Below are 20,986 nucleotides of genomic sequence, written 5' to 3' on the forward strand. Positions count from 1 at the left end.
GGATTCTTTGACGAAAGCAAAGTTTGATGTAAAAAAAATCTTATTTCAAATACAAATCATTATTTCTAACCTTGTCAATGTCTTGACTCTATTTTCTATTCATTTCACAACATATGGTGGTGAATAAGTGTGACTTTTCATGGAAAACACAAAATTGTTTGGGTGATCCCAAACTTTTGAACGGTAGTGTATATATATATATATATATATATATATATGCCAACATGACTCTGTGGATGGCAGCCTCAGTACAGCGCTCTCTAGTACTTTGTGTGTTCGATTACTCAAACACAATTACTTCCACTACACAGGAACTGCTTAACATTAGGCAGCTCACTCCAGATAGTTTTTCAAGTTTTCACAAACCCAGAACATTTTTTGGAGATCTTAGTTGGAGGAACAGCGTCTCTCTGTGGGACATGGAGGAGACACAGATGAAGGATGCGGGCTGGTGCGCTGGTGAGGCTCCGACAGTGGGGGTTTCGATCTGTGCTCCCAGCGGTTCAACTGGTGAATCTGCTCCATGCCCAACAAAATGGACGAGCTGCTTCTCTTCAACAGGATGAACAAGGACTTTGCACTTTCTGCTGCCTTTTGTTTCACTGAAACCTGGCTCAGCGAATCCATCCCTGAAAGTGAATTACATCTGTCGGGCTTCCGCCTACACCGAACGGTTCGCATAACGGTGCTTTCATGAAAAGTGAAGGGCAAAGGAATTTACGTCTACATAAACGAAGGCTGGTGTACAGATGTCACGGTGTTAAGTAAATACTGCAGCCCGAACTTGGAGACATTGTTCATAAACTGCATTCATTTTATTCACCACGGGAATTTTCCTCCTTCATCCTGGTCGGGGTTTACATCCCACCCCAGGCGAGCATGAATGACGCAAATCCTGCCCAACCAGACAACTGACTTGGAACAAAAACATACAAACTCACTTTTCAAAATCCTTGGGGACTTTAACGGAGCCTTAACAGACTTAAACACGTACTCCCCCGCCACCTGTCAGTGGATCACAAGCTTGCTGACAGGCAGGAAACAACAGGTGAAGCTGGGGTAAGTCACTTATAGTATACGGACAGTCAGCACTGGTGCTACCCAAGGATGTGTCCTCTCCCCGCTTCTCTTCTCCCTCTACACCAGCGGTCGGGAACCTATGGCTCGCGAGCCATATATGGCTCTTCCGGTGACGGCATATGGCTCCCAGACAATTTTGAGTTGAAAATTTTTTTTTTTTCAAAAAAATCAGTTTGGAACTGATTTTAAAATACTTGTGATATTTCTTAATAATACTGTGTCATTTTAAAGTAAACAGAAATTAGTTTTGAAGATAAATTTCACGGGTCACGGGTCACCCGTGGGTCGGGTCGGGAACCAATGGCTCGCGAGCATGTCCGGGTCATTGTAAAGGTGAAGAAATCAATTTTATCAGATAGCCAACTAGTTTATCCGCTTCAACCCTTGTAACGGAAAAGATGGCGAAAAGAAAAAAAGACGATGATTACCGTGCATTCCAGGCTGCGTGGACAGAGGAATTTGCATTTGTGGAGAGAGCAGGATCTGCGGTATGTCTAATATGCAATGATAAAATTGCATCGATGAAACGGTCAAATATAAAGCGGCACTTCGATACGCACCATGCTTCATTTGCATCGAAATATCCAGCGGGGGACAGCAGGAAAAGGGCACGCGAGGAGCTACAGCGGAGAGTGCGGACGAGTAAGCAGCAACTACGTGTGTGGACCAAGCAAGGTGACGGGAATTCCGCTAGCTTTGCGGGGGCTTTGGCAATAGTAAGGAATGGAAAGTCATTCACAGATGGCGAGTATGCCAAAACATTCATGCTTGATGTGGCCAATGAACTGTTTGATGACTTCCCAAATAAAGACAAGATAATCAAACGAATAAAAGACATGCCCCTGTCAGCAAGAACTGTGCACGATCGTAGCATCATGATGGCAAATCAAGTCGAGGAAACACAAATTAAGGACATAAACGCCGGGACATACTTTTCTCTCGCGTTAGATGAGTCAACAGACGTTAGCCATCTATCTCAGTGCAGTATCATTGCCAGGTATGCTGCAGGTGACACACTGCGTGAGGAAAGCTTGGCTGTTTTGCCAATGAAAGGGACAACAAGAGGAGAGGATTTATTCACGTCTTTCATGGAGTTTGCTAAAGAAAAAAAACTACCGATGGATAAACTTATTTCTGTCTGTACTGATGGTGCAGCCTGTATGTTGGGGAAGAACAAAGGATTTGTAGCGCTTCTCCGTGAACATGAAAAGAGAGCCATCCTAAGTTTTCATTGCATCCTGCACCAGGAGGCGCTTTGCGCTCAGACGTGCGGCCAGGAGCTTGGCGAGGTGATGTCTCTGGTCATTCGAGTGGTCAACTTTATTGTTGCCCGAGCTTTAAATGATCGCCAGTTTAAAGCTCTGTTAGAAGAAGTTGGGAATCATTATCCCGGTCTGCTTTTACACAGCAACGTGCGTTGGTTGTCAAGGGGGAAGGTGCTCAGCCGTTTTGCAGCTTGCCTGAGTGAAATCCGGACTTTTCTTGAAATGAAAGGCGTCAAGCATCCTGAGCTAGACAACACTGACTGGCTCCTGCAGTTTCACTATCTCGTGGACATAACTGGCCATCTGAACCAGCTCAATGTGAAAATTCAAGGTATTGGAAATACAATCTCATCCCTTCAACAAGCAGTGTTTGCATTTGAAAGCAAGCTGGAAGTCTTTCTCAGGGACATTGAAACAGGTCGTCTTCTGCACTTTGAAAGACTGCAACAATTTAGAGATGCATGCTTAGCAAGTGACTCCACTCAACATCTGGATCTCCAGCAGCTAGCTGGCTTTACGTTCAATCTCCTGCAGTCATTCAAAGCACGTTTTGGAGAATTTCGTGCGCGCACTGGTCTTTTCAAGTTCATCACTCATCCACATGAGTGTGCTGTGGACAAAATCGACCTGACATGCATCCCCGGGGTCTCTATCGGAGACTTTGAGCTGGAAGTTGCTGACCTGAAGGCATCAGACATGTGGATGAGTAAGTTCAAGTCACTTAATGGAGAGTTGGAAAGTCTTGCGCGACAGCGAGCAGAGCTGGCGAGGGAACACAAGTGGACAGAAATTAAAAATCTTCAACCTGAAGACCAGCTGATTCTTAAAACTTTGAACGAGCTTCCTGTGACATACCACACAATGCAGCGTGTGAGTATTGCCGTATTGACCATGTTTGGCTCTACATATGCATGTGAACAGTCTTTCTCGCATATGAGGAACATTAAGACCAACCTACGCTCACGTTTAACTGATGGAAGCCTCAACGCCTGCATGAAGCTCAACCTCACCACGTATGAACCAGACTACAAGGCCACCAGCAAAACCATGCAGCACCAGAAGTCGCATTAAAAGTAAGACATATTTAATTTATTATACGTTAAAAATACTATATGGCTCTCAATGAAATATATTTAGAAATATTTGGCTTTTATGGCTCTCCCAGTCAAAAAGGTTCCCGACCCCTGCTCTACACCAACGACTGCACCGCCACGGACCCAGCCATTAAACTCCTGAAGTTTGTAGATGACACTTACGGTCATTGGACCCATCCAAGATGGCGACGAGTCTGCCTATCAGCGGTAGGTTGAGCGGCTGGTGCTCTGGTGCAGTCAGAACAACTTGAGCTCAACACGCTCAGGGCTGCGGAGATGACAGCGGACTTTAGGAGACACCTCTCAGCACTGCTCCCCCTCACAATATCCAACAGCCCTGTGTTAACCGTGGAGACCTTCAAGCTTCTGGGAATTACCATTTCCAAAGACCTGAGGTGGGAGACCAACATCAACTCCATCCTCAACAAGGCCCAGCAGAGGATGTACTTTACGAGGCAACTGAGCAAGTCTGATGTGCCACAGGAGCTGTTGAGCCAGTTCTACACTGCAGTCACTGAATCTGTCCTGTGCACATCCATCACGATCTGGTTCAGAGCCGTAACAAAACAGGATAGGAACAGACTGCAGCGAAAAGTAAGGACAGCAGACAAAAAAAAAACCGATTGGTGCTCCCCTGCCCACCCTGCGGGACTTGTACACCTCTAGAGCCTGGAAACGAGCGGGCAGAATCAGCATAGATCCCCCACACCCAGGACACAGTCTGTTTGAACTCCTACCCTCTGGCAAGCGCTACTGGGCAACGTGCACCAAAACCACCAGACACAGAAACAGTTTGTTTTCTCCCACAGGCCATCTCTCTCATGAACACTTAACGGCATGGTGCAACAATGGACACTTCATATGTAAATAGCCCCCTCTCGTCAAGATGTCTCACTTACTTATCGCCGATGTGCACTACCTCCTTTTAAATCTGATGTGCAATACAAATGCACAATTGTAAATACTTGCCCAACTGTTGTATACTGCTTATGATTATTATTATAACAAGTATATAATATAGTATAAAATTATATAACATAAAACGATACATATATAGCATATATTATTAGTATATGACATATTAGTATATATATATATATATATACACTCACTGGCCACTTTATTAGGTACACCTGTCCAACTGCTCGTTAACGCAAATTTCTAATCAGCCAATCACATGGCAGCAACTCAATGCATTTAGGCATGTAGACATGGGCAAGACGATCTGCTGCAGTTCAAACCGAGCATCAGAATGGGGAAGAAAGGTGATTTAAGTGACTTTGAACGTGGCATGGTTGTTGGTGCCAGACGGGCTGGTCTGAGTATTTCAGAAACTGCTGATCTACTGGGATTTTCACGCACAACCATCTCTAGGGTTTACAGAGAATGGTCCGAAAAAGAGAAAATATCCAGTGAGCGGCAGTTCTGTGGGCGAAAATGCCTTGTTGATGCCAGAGGTCAGAGGAGAATGGCCAGACTGGTTCGAGCTGACAGAAAGGCAACAGTAACTCAAATAACCACTCATTACAACCGAGGCATGCAGAAGAGCATCTCTGAACGCACAACACGTCGAACCTTGAGGCAGATGGGCTACAGCAGCAGAAGACCACACCGGGTGCCACTCCTGTCAGCTAAGAACAGGAAACTGAGGCTACAATTCGCACAGGCTCACCAAAATTGGACAATAGAAGATTGGAAAAACGTTGCCTGGTCTGATGAGTCTCCATTTCTGCTGCGACATTCGGATGGTAGGATCAGAATTTGGCGTCAACAACATGAAAGCATGGATCCATCCTGCCTTGTATCAACAGTTCAGGCTGGTGGTGGTGGTGTAATGGTGTGGGGGATATTTTCTTGGCATACTTTGGGCCCCTTAGTACCAATTGAGCATCGTGTCAACGCCACAGCCTACCTGAGTATTGTTGCTGACCATGTCCATCCCTTTATGACCACAGTTTTCCCATCTTCTGATGGCTACTTCCAGCAGGATAACACGCCATGTCATAAAGCTCGAATCATCTCAGACTGGTTTCTTGAACATGACAATGAGTTCAATGTACTCAAATGGCCTCCACAGTCACCAGATCTCAATCCAATAGAGCACCTTTGGGATGTGGTGGACCGGGAGATTCGCATCATGGATGTGCAGCCGACAAATCTGCAGCAACTGCGTGATGCTATCATGTCAATATGGACCAAACTCTCTGAGGAATGTTTCCAGTACCTTGTTGAATCTATGCCACGAAGGATTAAGGCAGTTCTGAAGGCAAAAGGGGGTCCAACCCGGTACTAGCAAGGTGTACCTAATAAAGTGGCCAGTGTGTGTGTGTGTGTGTGTGTGTGTGTGTGTGTGTGTGTGTGTGTGTGTGTGTGTGTGTATATATATATATATATATATATATATATATATATATATATATATATGTTATACATTATTCAGCCATAACAACACTCTGTACAGTTGTGACATACCTTGTAGTGCATACATACTTACCTCCTGTATTCTATCTATTACTCTTATTTATTTCTTTTGTTTTTCATTTTGTTGCTTTTCTTTTTGCTTTTGAGTGCTATATATACAAGCACTAGAAATTACTGTAAACTGGAATCAAATTCTCTGTATACATAAGCACACTTGGCCAATAAAGTTGATTCTGATACATACATATATAAATATATATGTTCACGTGTGTGTGTGTGTGTGTGTGTGTGTGTGTGTGTGTGTGTGTGTGTGTGTGTGTGTGTGTGTGTGTGTGTGTGTGTGTGTGTATCCCGTACATATGCCATGCCATAGAAGTCTTTGAAATCCTGTTGTTTGCTGATCAGCTGTTCCAGAGAATTCTCCTCCTGTCCAAGACTTCTCAGCTTGCTTTCCCCCACACACTCCACCCAGTGTCTCACCTGGACCAACATACACAAACACACCCCAATTTACCGTTACACATACATTTACAATACATTTATATATATTACAACATAAACACACACACACACACACACACACATTATATACACACACACACACACACACACACTATATATATATATATATATATATATATATATATATATATATATATATATATATATATACACACTACCGTTCAAAAGTTTGGGATCACCCAAACAATTTCGTGTTTTCCATGAAAAGTCACACTTATTCACCACCATATGTTGTGAAATGAATAGAAAATAGAGTCAAGACATTGACAAGGTTAGAAATAATGATTTGTATTTGAAATAAGATTTTTTTTACATCAAACTTTGCTTTCGTCAAAGAATCCTCCATTTGCAGCAATTACAGCATTGCAGACCTTTGGCATTCTAGCTGTTAATTTGTTGAGGTAATCTGGAGAAATTGCACCCCACGCTTCCAGAAGCAGCTCCCACAAGTTGGATTGGTTGGATGGGCACTTCTTTGAGCAGATTGAGTTTCTGGAGCATCACATTTGTGGGGTCAATTAAACGCTCAAAATGGCCAGAAAAAGAGAACTTTCATCTGAAACTCGACAGTCTATTCTTGTTCTTAGAAATGAAGGCTATTCCATGCGAGAAATTGCTAAGAAATTGAAGATTTCCTACACCGGTGTGTACTACTCCCTTCAGAGGACAGCACAAACAGGCTCTAACCAGAGTAGAAAAAGAAGTGGGAGGCTGCGTTGCACAACTGAGCAAGAAGATAAGTACATTAGAGTCTCTAGTTTGAGAAACAGACGCCTCACAGGTCCCCAACTGGCATCTTCATTAAATAGTACCTGTTAGAGCCTGTTTGTGCTGTCCTCTGAAGGGAGTAGTACACACCGGTGTAGGAAATCTTCAATTTCTTAGCAATTTCTCGCATGGAATAGCCTTCATTTCTAAGAACAAGAATAGACTGTCGAGTTTCAGATGAAAGTTCTCTTTTTCTGGCCATTTTGAGCGTTTAATTGACCCCACAAATGTGATGCTCCAGAAACTCAATCTGCTCAAAGAAGTGCCCATCCAACCAATCCAACTTGTGGGAGCTGCTTCTGGAAGCGTGGGGTGCAATTTCTCCAGATTACCTCAACAAATTAACAACTAGAATGCCAAAGGTCTGCAATGCTGTAATTGCTGCAAATGGAGGATTCTTTGACGAAAGCAAAGTTTGATGTAAAAAAAATCTTATTTCAAATACAAATCATTATTTCTAACCTTGTCAATGTCTTGACTCTATTTTCTATTCATTTCACAACATATGGTGGTGAATAAGTGTGACTTTTCATGGAAAACACGAAATTGTTTGGGTGATCCCAAACTTTTGAACGGTAGTGTACATACATACACACACACACACACATTATATATACATAATATATAAACACACACACACACACACATATATATATAGCTATAGATATAGATATATAAATATAGATATTTATAAATTGGCTCTATCTTCATCCATCACCGATCTTCTTACTACTTAATTCTGAAAAGGCTGAGATGCTGGTTACTGGCCCTACCTATCAATTAACAGTATCTCTTGACAACTGTGACCTCCTCAAAGTTTAACAGCCAAAGATCTTGCTGTTATCTTTTTATTTTTATCTTTGGAATTTCACATTAGAAAAATCCCCAAGATCTTTTTTCCACCTACGAAATACTGCTAAAATTCAGTCTGTTCTGTCCCTGGCTTCCAGATTAGATTACAGCAATGTGCTTTTTTTCCGATTTGCCACACGCTTTAACTACAACCCTTCAGTTTGTTCTAAATTCTGCTGTTTGGGTATTAAACTCTAAAAATGTTTATCATATTACACCAATACTAGGCTCTCTACTACTACTACTACCACTACTACTACTTTTTAATAAGACGTCCCTCTTAGCCTTGTCACCATTATCTTCTTTTGGGAGGGTCTCGGTCCCAGTATATTTATGACTGTAGCTCTTAGCAGTAATCTCTTGGTCTTGTCCTACGGACGAGAACATCCCGAAACTTTTCTGAAATCACTGCAGCATTCGATCACCTTGTGTTTGTATCTCTTACAGCCGTGAACACCGGCGTGACCATATTGTATGCCTCTCTCTCTCCCTCTTTTTCAGGGCAAGGATTCTTCTTCTTTGGACTGTTTGAGATGATTTGGGGCTCTAGGAACCTGTTTCCACTGCATCCTGTTCTTCCTTGATCAGAGTCCTATCATCCTGGTGATGTAAGCTATCGTTTGTGTATCAGCCTAACATCCTCTGTGCACAGTTATGACTGTATGATGAAGAACCTCTCATGGTTGCGGTGATTAAAAACCTTCGGAAAACGTTTGTTCTCACTAGCATCGCTCCCTTTTTTCATTCACTCTCTAGCTCGCTCAGCCGGTGCTGTCCTCTGTCCCTGCACACATGTGCACAGCTGACTCAGATCGGGCAGTGACGGCGTCATAGCATTGTGTTCGGGTATCAGGGTTGAAAGTAAATCAGACATTGATCACATTTCACAAGTCAGCAAATCATTGTTGCTAATCTCAGCACAGGAAAAACCGGAGGAACACTGGATGAACCTGAAATAATTTGTCTTATTCACCTCGCCATTTGTGTAACTGACATCATGAGGGCAATAAGATGTGAAAGTGCCATAGACTCCCACGTTAAAAGTGTGCCTCAATAATACAATTTCAAGAGTGGGATTAATCACAGTCAAAGCCATAAATCATCTCAGCAGCTACAATAAAATACTTTCTATGGTTGAGCTATGTTTTCTTACTGTTGTTTTACTGGTTCATAATGAATGAAAGTCATTTGCCTTCATTCATTTTATATCATGAAAACCACGATGGTTAAACACATCTGAGGTATTTTAATTAATAAGGGCCCCTTCTTCCAGTAGGTGAAACAAAGGGTGGTTTGTCACCAAGTCTGAGCACCAGCGAAGGGGAGCTACGCCTGGCGGGGATCTGCACTCCTCTAGTTCTTGTTTCTAATTGCTTTTGCATGATTTGTTTGCTAATCTGCATCACTCTCATCACGCCTCTCTTCTTCTCTCTCTCTCTGGATGAACACTACTGTGTTGGCGTCTGCTTCTTGTGTAAAGTCTATTCTCCAGGGCTCCATTAAGTGGAGCTGGTTTTGTGGCCCGGGGTCCTGCTGGCTCTTGACTACACCTGTGATGTTGCCCTATGTTGTTTTGGATGATCACAGACTTGCCCCGTATACGTTGCACTCTCTCCTTACAATTCTTACTACCCAATACATTTAAACTGGCTTTGCTATAACCTACATAGTAACTGTGTGTACTCTACATAACCTCGCTGTGTGTAATATGTGATGGTACACTATAATTCTGTTACTCTGTGCATTCTACTCCTATCGCGTGTCCTTCTGTTTTAGAAGAGGGATCCGTCCTCTGCTGCTCTTCCTGAGGTTTCTGTCTTTCTTCCTCATGAGGTTTTTCTCGTGGAGTTTTTTTTCTTCATACAAGTCGAGGGTCTAAGGAGAGGAGGTGTCATATACTGCACGGATTGTAAAGCCTTTTGGGACTATTTTGTGATTTTGGGCTCTACAAACAACTTGACTATATGTATTGCTGACTTGACTGTATGTATTGGGGCCGCAGTAGCTCAGAAGGTAGAGCAGGTCATCTGGTAACTGGAGGTCTGCTGGTTTGATCCTAGGCTCCTCGTGGTAAAAAATGTCCAGACTTCCCTGAGCAAGACACCTAACACCTACCTGCTCCTGATGAGCAAGTTGTTACCTTGCATGGTCGACGCTGCAATTGGTGTATGAGTGCATGTGTGAGGTGTTTATTGTAAAGATCTTTATAAATGCAGCCCATTTCCAATAGCAGTTAACAGATCAACAATGCTCTAAATCTTTTTCATGACAAAAAAGTAGAATGAAGTGAAATAATAAAATCCATGGGTTTATTTCACAATTAGTCTACTCTAGCAGCCAATATTATTAGGTACCAACTGTTATGTGGAGGACCTGATTGTCTGAGTTCTGACCTTTTTGAAGCCCTGTTCAAGGCTCCTGAACTCCATGATGAATTCAAGCTGGCGCATCCGTGAGTTAGACAGCTTAACTAGTTTGTGGACCGATTCATCCACAAGCTCATACAGACTGGACACAGCTTCCACTGACTCTCTGCAAGACACCACAGAGAAACAGAAAAAAACAAAGGGCTTAAGACCAGTTCAAGTCCCCCATCGTTCTGGTCAATACTTGGAACCAAAATTAACGAGTTCAAATTTATAACTGAGTTTGCATGTCATAATTGTCTCAGATTTCAGGGCTTAATAAAGGTCTGTCCAGTGGCCGTAAATCGGTCGTCTAGCATGTTTTCCCATGCCGTGGCATGGGAAAACCATAGCATTTTTTAACCTAAACCTTGTTTTGCCATCCTCCGCAGTCAAACCAAGTGATGGATAGCAGCATCTTTTAGATTAGTTCAGTATTGAGCATGGTAGTGTCCGCTGAATGCTGCACACCGAGCTGTAATGTAATCCTTTAACAAATAATGTCCACTAAAAGAGCTCATGTTTTGGCACTGATAGGCTCAGATTAATATGAGAGGAGTCTAAAGAGCCTGAGCCACAATATTAATCATGAAATCATTTAGACATCATTGCATTTGTAACTCGGAGCCGAAGTTCCATCCCGTCATCCAAGCAGATATGTCAGTAAGACAAGCAGAAGCCCTCGCTAACAACTCAGTATCACCCGGTCGTAGAGAAAGGTACACTTGGATATCATTGGCATAGTAATGATAGAAAAGGCTGTGAATAGAAATGAATGACTGGGACATGAGGCGTAGTAGAGTGCAAAAAGGAATGGGGTCAAGCCCTGAGACTTGAGACACACCTTGTGTGATCTGTCTAGGGGCAGACATCTGAACACTCCATGGTATGTGGTATGACCTCCTTGTGTGTGTGTGCTCCATCCATTATCCAAGCCGCTTATCCCAATTGGGGTTGCAGGATGCTGGAGCCTATCCAAGCAGTCATTGGGCGGCAGGCGGGGAGACACCCTGGACAGGCCACCAGGCCATCACAGCGCCGACAGACACATTCACACCAAGGGACAATTTGGTATGGCCAATTCACCTGACCTACATGTCTTTGGACTGTGGGAGGAAACCGGAGCACCCGCATATATATATATATATATATATATATATATATATATATATATATATATATATATATATATATATATACTATGTGTGTGTGTGTGCGTGCGTGCGTGCGTGCGTGCATGTGTCGGTGTATGTGTGTATGTATGTATGTGTGTGTATGTGTGTATATATGTGTATAGACACTCACTAGCCAATTTATTAGGTACACCTTGCTAGTACCGGGTTGGACCCCCTTTTGCCTTCAGAACTGCCTTAATCCTTCGTGGCATAGATTCAACAAGGTACTGGAAACATTCCTGAGAGAGTTTGGTCCATACTGACATGATAGCATCACGCAGTTGCTGCAGATTTGTCGGCTGCACATCCATGATGCGAATCTCCCGGTCCACCACATCCCAAAGGTGCTCTATTGGATTGAGATCTGGTGACTGTGGAGGCCATTTGAGTACAGTGAACTCATTGTCATGTTCAAGAAACCAGTCTGAGATGATTCGAGCTTTATGACATGGCGCGTTATCCTGCTGGAAGTAGCCATCAGAAGATGGGAACACTGTGGTCATAAAGGGATGGACATGGTCAGCAACAATACTCAGGTAGGCTGTGGCGTTGACACGATGCTCAATTGGTACTAAGGGGCCCAAAGTGTGCCAAGAAAATATCCCCCACACCATTACACCACCACCACCAGCCTGAACCGTTGATACAAGGCAGGATGGATCCATGCTTTCATGTTGTTGACACCAAATTCTGACCCTACCATCCGAATGTCGCAGCAGAAATCGAGACTCATCAGACCAGGCAACCTTTTTCTAATCTTCTATTGTCCAATTTTGGTGAGCCTGTGCGAATTGTAGCCTCAGTTTCCTGTTCTTAGCTGACAGGAGTGGCACCCGGTGTGGTCTTCTGCTGCTGTAGGCCATCTGCCTCAAGGTTCGACGTGTTGTGCGTTCAGAGATGCTCTTCTGCATACCTCGGTTGTAATGAGTGGTTATTTGAGTTACTGTTGCCTTTCTATCAGCTCGAACCAGTCTGGCCATTCTCCTCTGACCTCTGGCATCAACAAGGCATTTTCGCCCACAGAACTGCCGCTCACTGGATATTTTCTCTTTTTCGGACCATTCTCTGTAAACCCTAGAGATGGTTGTGCGGGAAAATCCCAGTAGATCAGCAGTTTCTGAAATACTCAGACCAGCCCGTCTGGCACCAACAACCATGCCACGTTCAAAGTCACTTAAATCACCTTTCTTCCCCATTCTGATGCTCGGTTTGAACTGCAGCAGATCGTCTTGACCATGTCTACATGCCGAAATGCATTGAGTTGCTGCCATGTGATTGGCTGATTAGAAATTTGCGTTAACGAGCAGTTGGACAGGTGTGCCTAATAAGGTGGCCGGTGAGTGTATATAAGTGTGTTTGTACACATGTGTATGTGTGTGTGTGTGTGTGTGTGTGTGTGTGTGTGTGTGTATATGTATGTATGTATGTATGTTGTGTTACCTGTAATCTTCAGTGAGGGTAACACTACTCTCCTCTTTGCGAAGACATGAGAGTGAGGCTCCGCCCTCTAGCTGCAATACGACCAGTCGGCTGTCTTCCAGGACACTTTGCATTAGACCTCTGTAGTGAGTCAACAGGTCTTGGGCTTCCTGACACAGAGAAACAAATTCATTCTTGTCTGACCATAGACCCAGAGTCTTGACATAGAGACAATGAGAGAGACGTGGAAACACAGATACAACAGAGATAGACGACAGAGACAGAGGATGACTGAGGATGGTTGACAGAGGATGGAGAGCTAGAAAGAGGGGAAGAGACAGAGACAGAAGACAGACGGGGAGGGGGGGCAGAGATAGAGAAGACAGACGGGGAGAGAGAGAGAGAAAGAGACAGACAGAGAGAGAAACAAAAGACAGGGAGAGACAATAGAGCAAGACAACAAGAGGGACAACCAAGACAGAGACAGTTAAGGGGGGGGGGCGAGAGAGAGAGAGCGAGCGAGATGACGGCGAGAAAAAGAGACAAAGGGCAGAATTTTGCTGATGATGACTTCTGATCTTATATGAAAACTGTAAAGTGAGGTCTTGTTTCTCCCCTGTCATGTCTTTTCTCTTCTTTACCTGTACAACAAAGTTGAATATAAAATTGTTCACTTGTTTACTCTTAAAATCTCTGGCACTACCAAGGAGTTAGGTGAACGCAATGAATAACAATAAACTTACATGGTTCAGTTTACAACACCACATCTAGGTGCTGTTAACAAGTTCATGACCACCCCGAGTTCACATTTAATCCCAGTCATGGTACCTAGGTAAACTAGTAACTAGGTAAAATAGATGACTAGGTAACTAGATAACTAGGTAAACTAGATAACTAGGTAAAGGCACATCAGCACTGTCTCAAAGTCGGAGAGAGACCCTCACCAGTTTATGATCAGGTTATTGGTCTGCTAGTAAAAACATTCAATAAGGAGCTGTATGTCAGTTTATGTTGTATTTCAGCATGTCTGAGGGAGAGAGAAAGAGAGAGAGAGAGAGAGAGTGTGTGTGTGTGTGTGTGTGTGTGTGTGTTACCTCGGAGCTTGATGGCAGGGGGCTTGTCTCCAGGATGTTGATGGTCCTCTGTAGAAGGCTGACAACATCTTGACACTGATTGGTCAACTGCTCGACTCTCTGAGGGATGAAGAGAAAAACATAACACTAGCTAACTAACTACACAACTCGCTTAGTGACTGACTGACTTACTAACTACACAACTCGCTTAGTGACTGACTGACTTACTGACTACACAACTACAAAAAAACAATCGACCAATTTCGTGATTCCTGTCTGCATGTCAACCAGGTCTGCAGCTACTGACTCTTTTCATAGTCAAATGTTTTGCCCAGTGTTTTGATGCTTAGTTGAACAAGCAGACTGAGAAATTTTATACTTAAAGAGAAAAAAAAACCAGGCACGGACACGCAGACTACAAACTGAACTGATTACAAGGAATCCAGATTTTAATCCAAGCCTAATAGAATATTTCACCTACCAAATACTCCTCTGCCCTGACCTCTGGGGAACGACCTCGTGCACAAGCAAGATGAGACAGGTCCGGCAAGGTCGACAATAGCTGACACTTACATTAAATCATACACTGTTCTCAAATTACCTTACATTTTTAAAGAGTAATTAAACACCCAGTTTTAGTCCATCTGTGTCTACTCACATTGAAAAAAAAAGGTTAAAAAAGGGGTGTAGTTGTAGATGACAGTGATGAAGGTGTTCATGTATAAAGGATATAAAGGGGTGTAGATGTAGAGGACAGTGATGGTGGTGTTCATGTATAAAGGATATAAAGGGGTGTAGTTGTAGAGGACAGTGATGGTGGTGTTCATGTATAAAAGATATAAAGGGGTTTAGATGTAGAGGACAGTGATGGTGGTGTTCATGTATAAAGGATATAAAGGGGTGTAGATGTAGAGGACAGGGATGGGGGTGTCCATGTATAAAGCATATAAAGGGTTGTAGATGTAGAGGACAGTGACGGAGGTGTCCGTGTATGAAGGATATAAAGGGGCATAGCCGTAGAGGACAGGGATGGTGGTGTCCATGTATAAATGAAATAAAGGTATGCAGATGTAGAAGAATGATGGTGTCAATGTACAAAAGATATAAATGGGTGTAGATGTGGAGCAAAGTGATGGTGGTGTGGGTTAGACTGAAGGCTGTCGGTGTTGAGAATAACATCTCATCCCAGCTTCTCACAAGTCTACCCAGAGTTTAGTTGGCTAACCCCAGGGTGTCGCCTTTCTACTCTCCTCATATTCTATTTGTCTAACATGGTGGATGCCAAGCCTGTCACCTACATCACATAGGTCTTGCCATCTTTGCTGCCTTCATATAATAATAATTATAATAATAATAATATAAGATCAAGACGACTGAGAAGTGGTATGAACATCAGCCAAAAACGGTCACCGAGAACAATGATGTCATCATCCTCTGGGACACGCCCATCCACACTGACAGAGAGATAAAAGCCAACAAGCCCGACATCACTATCAAGGACAGGAAGCACAAAAGGTGCATGCTCATCGACACGGCAATACCTTCCGAAAAAAACACCTCAGTGAAAGTCACAGAGAAGCTGACCAAGTACAAAGACCTGGAGACTGAAATCCACAGGATGTGGGGTATGAAGACCGAAACAACACCAGTGGTCATCGGAGCTCTAGGACTCATGAAGAAGGGAATGGAAAAGTTCACCAACCATATCCCAGGAAACATCAACATCCATGCAGTCCAGAAGATCGCCCTACTCGGAACAGCCCACATATTACGACGAGTACTGTCAATCAAGTGACATCTGCCCTATAGTGCCTCAGGTCCATAGTCTGGACCCGGCTCTACAGGATGTAAAATGGGAAACGTGTAAGAAATAATAATAATAATGATAATAATAACTTTATTTATACATCTCTTTTCTAAAAGAATGTTACAAAGTGCTTTACAAAGAAACAAAACCAGAGAAGGATCAAATAAGAGTGAGACCAAAATAACTAAGAGTAAAAATAAAAACAGTAAAAAATAAATAAAAACAAATATCAAAGATTTGTAAAAGCTTTCATAAAAATAAAAGTTTTAAGACGAGATTTAAAAGAAGCTAGAGTTGGTTTGTCTTAGTTTGACAGGAAGAGTGTTCCATAGTGTGGGGGCTCTAACAGCAAAAGCCCGATCACCCTTAGTAACAAACCAAGACCTGGGAATAACCAGCAGGGCTCAATCTGCGGGTTTTAATGGTCGAGAGGGCATACACCAGGTCAGTAAATCAGAAATGTATATAGCGGCAAGATCATTTAAAGCCTTAAAAGTGAGCAATAATTTTTTAAATCAATTCGAAATATAACAGGAAGCCAGAGTAGGGAGGCAAGCACAGGAGTGATATAGTCATGCCTCTTTGTCCCGGTAATGAGCTGAGCAGCGGCGTTTTGTACCAACTGCAGATGGACAAGGGAGCCCTTGCTGATACTAGAATAAAGTGCATTACAATAGTCAAGCCAAGAATAGATAAAAGCATGTACAACTTTTTGCAGATTGGTAATTGATAAAAATGACCTAATTTTGGAGATTAGCTTGAGCTGAAGAAAGCATGACTGAACAACATGTCTGATTTGATTATTATCAAAACCAAGGTTAGCATCAAATATCACCTCAATATTCCTAGCAGTCTTCTTAAAACTACCTGACAGACCACCAAGAGTAGTAACAAAAGGGCTGATGGAATTTTTGGGACCAAACAGAATGACCTCAGACCTATCACCATTAAATTTGATAACATTTTTAAACATCGAAGAGTTAATGTCAGAGAGGCAAGTTGTGAGTTTTGCTAGGGTGCTAGGATCTGTGGGAGAGCTGTCTTGGTTCTATGAAGTACTCTAAAACCAGACTGGAAACTGTTAAAAACACTATTAGTGTTCATAAAAGAAAGAAATTGAGAAGAAATTGCTCTCTCCAGATCCTTAGATAGAAAGGACAATTCGGGGATTGGACTTAAGGACAGGGGATCTAAATTGGGTTTCTTCAGCAATGGGTGAACAATAGCATGCTTAAAACTGTCCGGAAAAGAACCGGAGGCCAGAGAATTATTCAGAATTTTAGAATAATGGGGCTGATTGTTGAAAATACCTCCTTCAGCAGCTTAGTGGTAATGATGTCTACAATGCATATTGGAGACAGTACTTGCTAACGTTGAAATTGTAACTGGTTGAAACTTGAGTAAAAAAGGCAGTATTAACATGGGGAATGGAGCCAATGCAAGAGCCTAGCTGGAGTTGGGACCTGATATTCTCCACCTTGTTTAGAAAATGAGCGAGAAATTTTTTGGACGACTCAACATCAGGTTCAAAAAGAGAAGTGGAGGGACCATTAATAACAGAATCACTCACCCTAAAGAGAACTTTAGGATTGTGGGTATTTCTTGATGTAAGTTCAGAGAAGTACACTGGTCTCGCATCCTTAACTGCATTCTGGTAAATTAACATTTGGTTTTTAAGGGTGTTATGTGCTAATTCGGATTTGTTGACCTTCCATTGTCGCCGTAGTTTCACTGGACAATGAAGATTTTGCTTGCTGAACATTTTTGGGTGTATTTTATGGATTTTGGGCTGCTGATCATGAAAATCACCATAACATTTTTCTATCACATACCATTTTGTAGATATAATCTATTTTTGTGATGTCTCGTCATATTTAGGTCTACTAGTATATTGCCCACAAAGCAAACTGTTTTGGTCAGTCCAAGCATGCCTGGACATGCACTCAGTGTAGTTGCTATGCAAATGTTGTCTTAGGCATGCCTAAGACATGCCCAGTGGGCATGCTTAGTCAAATTACATGCTGGCAGACAGGCTATAAAAGCTGCTCACATTTACAGATGCTGTTTGGACACATGTTGATGCACATGTTCTTCAGGCAATAGCATAGTGAGTATACTTAACAACAGGATTTACTGTCTTCAGGAAGATTTAATACAGCAGAAATGTATCGTCAATGCTGCAACAGCTTCGATACATTCTGTTACATCTGTGGCGAGTATACGCTTAAGGCTCAAAGACACACCATGACTACACTTATTAAGAAAGCCTATGAGCTCTACTTCAGATGTAAAATTGGTGACTAATACCCCTTTCACATTGGCCAAAAAACCCTGCTAACATCCGCCTTTGGTGGTGAATGTTACATTGACCAAAGGCGGATGTTAGCGAGCTTTTTGGCCAGTGTGACAATGCCACAAGAGAAACCCTGGGCTCCTCACATTTGTTGTGCAACATGTGCAGTCAACCTGAGAACTTGGCTCAGAGGTACTCGGGAGTCAATGCCATTTGCAGTCCCAATGATATGGCAAGTACAGAAGGATCACGTAACGGACTTTTACTTCTGTCTGACCAATGCACCTGGCTTCTCTACTAAAAATAAGAAATCTATTGAATACCCCAATCTGCCTTCAGCCGTGAGACCAGTGCCACAAGATGACAATTTGCCAGTACCGAAGCCACCAGAGACATGGAGCCTAGATGACGCAGATGAAGATGCCACAACGCATGAACCAGATGTGGAAAACGACACTGATCCAGATGTTGAACCCTTTATGCCAGGTTATCCTCATCTGATAACACAACCAGAATTAAATGACCTGGTCAGGGGCTTAGATTTGTCAAAAGCTAAAGCAGAACTACTTGGTTCAAGATTGCAAGGATGGAGTTTGCTGTCACCAGGTACAAAAATGTGTATCTTTCGGAACCGTCAAGAACATTTGACAAACTTCTTTACACAGGTTGACAACCTCTGTTTCTGCACTGACATCGATGGATTGTTCATGGCTTTGGGTTGTGTGCATGACCCACAACAATGGCGTCTTTTTATAGATTCATCAAAGTTAAGCCTGAAAGCTGTCCTGTTACACAATGGCAGTGTCCACCCTTCAGTGCCCATTGGCTATGCAGCACACATGAACGAAACCTACAATAACATGGAACTGTTGTTGAAACACACAAAGTACAACAATTACGACTGGAACATCTGTGGTGATCTAAAATTAATGGCACTGCTACTAGGAATGCAGCTCAGATATACAAAGTACTGTATTTTTCTTTGTGAATAGGACAGCCATGCTAAAGAGTCATATTACAATAAAAAGAACTGGCCCCTTCGTAAGCATTTCATTCCAGGGCAGAAAAGTGTGGTACATAAACCACTTGTCGACCCAACAGACATTTCTGCCTCCTTTTCGTATAAAACTCGGATTGATGAAAAAAATTTGTGAAAGTAGTGAACAAAGAAAATGGATTTCGCTATTTGAGACAGACGTTTCCAAGAATAACTGATGCCAAGATTAAGGAAGGCATTTTTGTTGGTCCACAGATCAGACAGTTCATCAATGACAGGGAGTTAGAAGATCTGCATGTGGGGCCAGAGAAAATAGCATGGAAGCCATTTAAGGATGTTGTTGGGAATTTTCTTGGCAACTACAGAGCACTAAACTAAACTGAGCTGCTTGACAACATGCTTAAAGCACAAAACCATGAAGTGCAACATCCATCCATTATCCAAACTGCTTATCCTGCTCTCAGGGTTGCGGGGAGCCTATCCCAGCAGTCATTGGGCAGCAGGCAGGGAGACACCCTGGACAGGCCGCCAGGCCATCACACAGGGCACGCACACGCATGCACACACACACACACACACACACACACACACACACACACACACACACACACACACACGCCTAGGGACAATTTTCTGCATTCACACTTGGACTTCGTCCCTGCTGATCTTGGTGCAGCCAGTGACAAACATGGTGAAAGGTTTCACCAGGACATTGTGACCATGGTGGAGGACGGGACTGAGCGGATCAACACCAGGAGTTTATTCGGGATATCAAGGATAGTGGTTCCAGAGAAACAGTGAGTGGCTGCATTGAGAAAATGGATGTTCCTGATTATGGAATCCCCAACTATAAATGTGGCTGGGGGGGGGGGGGGCGAAGAGATGTTGGCTATGGGTTCTCATAGCAGAAGAGTATATGATCCTCACTGTGTGCTGAAATCGTCGATTGGGGATGTGGCGTCTGAGCAAACAAGTGTTGTGATGAGGCAGTGACAACAGCTCTGAGAATGGATTCCTCTGCCGGCTTGGGGCACAGACCACTTTGAGAGCATATAATCACGGCCTCTTTCAGCATCTTATGACAGGAAGAGGAGGTCATTACCTGGAATGAGGGCCGTTGTTTTGGCTTCACAGTAGCACAGCCAGCCACTTGAACATTGCTAGCCGCCAGCAGGGTAGCTGCAGTGTTGACAGGCGCCATTTTCTCAGAAGGGCTCCCATCAAGACACGTCAAAGGCACAGGAACGTCAGCTGGGTGGAGAGGTTGCACTTAAGAGTGGCAATCTGTGTGGACTGACCAGAAGCCACGTCCATGAAGCTGGTCAAGAGGGAGTCCTTATGGAGTTCATCAGAAAGCCATGGAACATCCTCTTCAAGGTCAGCTATCTTTCTATTTGCTTTCATTGGTAGCATATGATGTAGGAGGTTGGTGGGAATGTGCGTTTGTCCCGGGTGAATTTTAGACAACAATGCAAAAACACACTTCCAGCTGTGAGCCTGCCTATGGAGCCATAAGATGCCTGTCAGAAAAGATCTAAACCTGGATCTCACACACAGAAAGTCCAAGATGTGGAGTTCATCAACTAGCAGCAGTTGTCTAAACTATCGCTAGGCAACAAGGCTTGGACGAGTGCGCCTAGTTTGATCTAATCTAAAAATGGAAAAACAGTTAAGTGTAGTGCATTTGGCAGTTCTTTTACTTATTTAGTGTCACAATCAAAATGATGTGAACCTGACACTTCACTGCACAGGTATTCATGCTGTAGATGGATAAGGGTTTTGAGGAGAGAGGCAGTAATGAGAAATACATTTGCT

The 20,986-nt window shown here is 43.1% G+C and overlaps 1 protein-coding gene across 1 annotated transcript in view; it reads right to left on the bottom strand.

Moving 5' to 3' along the window:
• plekhg4 (pleckstrin homology domain containing, family G (with RhoGef domain) member 4) overlaps positions 1 to 20,986 on the bottom strand; it is a 92,247-nt gene that overhangs the window by 42,935 nt on the left and 28,326 nt on the right. Inside the window, exons 12-15 of the mRNA XM_056279406.1 lie at positions 14,096 to 14,194; positions 13,023 to 13,219; positions 10,396 to 10,534; positions 6,218 to 6,340 (exon numbers count right to left, since the gene is read on the bottom strand). Coding sequence (XP_056135381.1) covers positions 6,218 to 6,340; positions 10,396 to 10,534; positions 13,023 to 13,219; positions 14,096 to 14,194 — 558 coding nt within the window. The remainder of the gene's footprint in view (positions 1 to 6,217; positions 6,341 to 10,395; positions 10,535 to 13,022; positions 13,220 to 14,095; positions 14,195 to 20,986) is intronic.

This window comes from Lampris incognitus, chromosome 4 (genome assembly GCF_029633865.1).
Source record: "Lampris incognitus isolate fLamInc1 chromosome 4, fLamInc1.hap2, whole genome shotgun sequence".
In the NCBI taxonomy this organism is placed as follows: domain Eukaryota; kingdom Metazoa; phylum Chordata; class Actinopteri; order Lampriformes; family Lampridae; genus Lampris; species Lampris incognitus.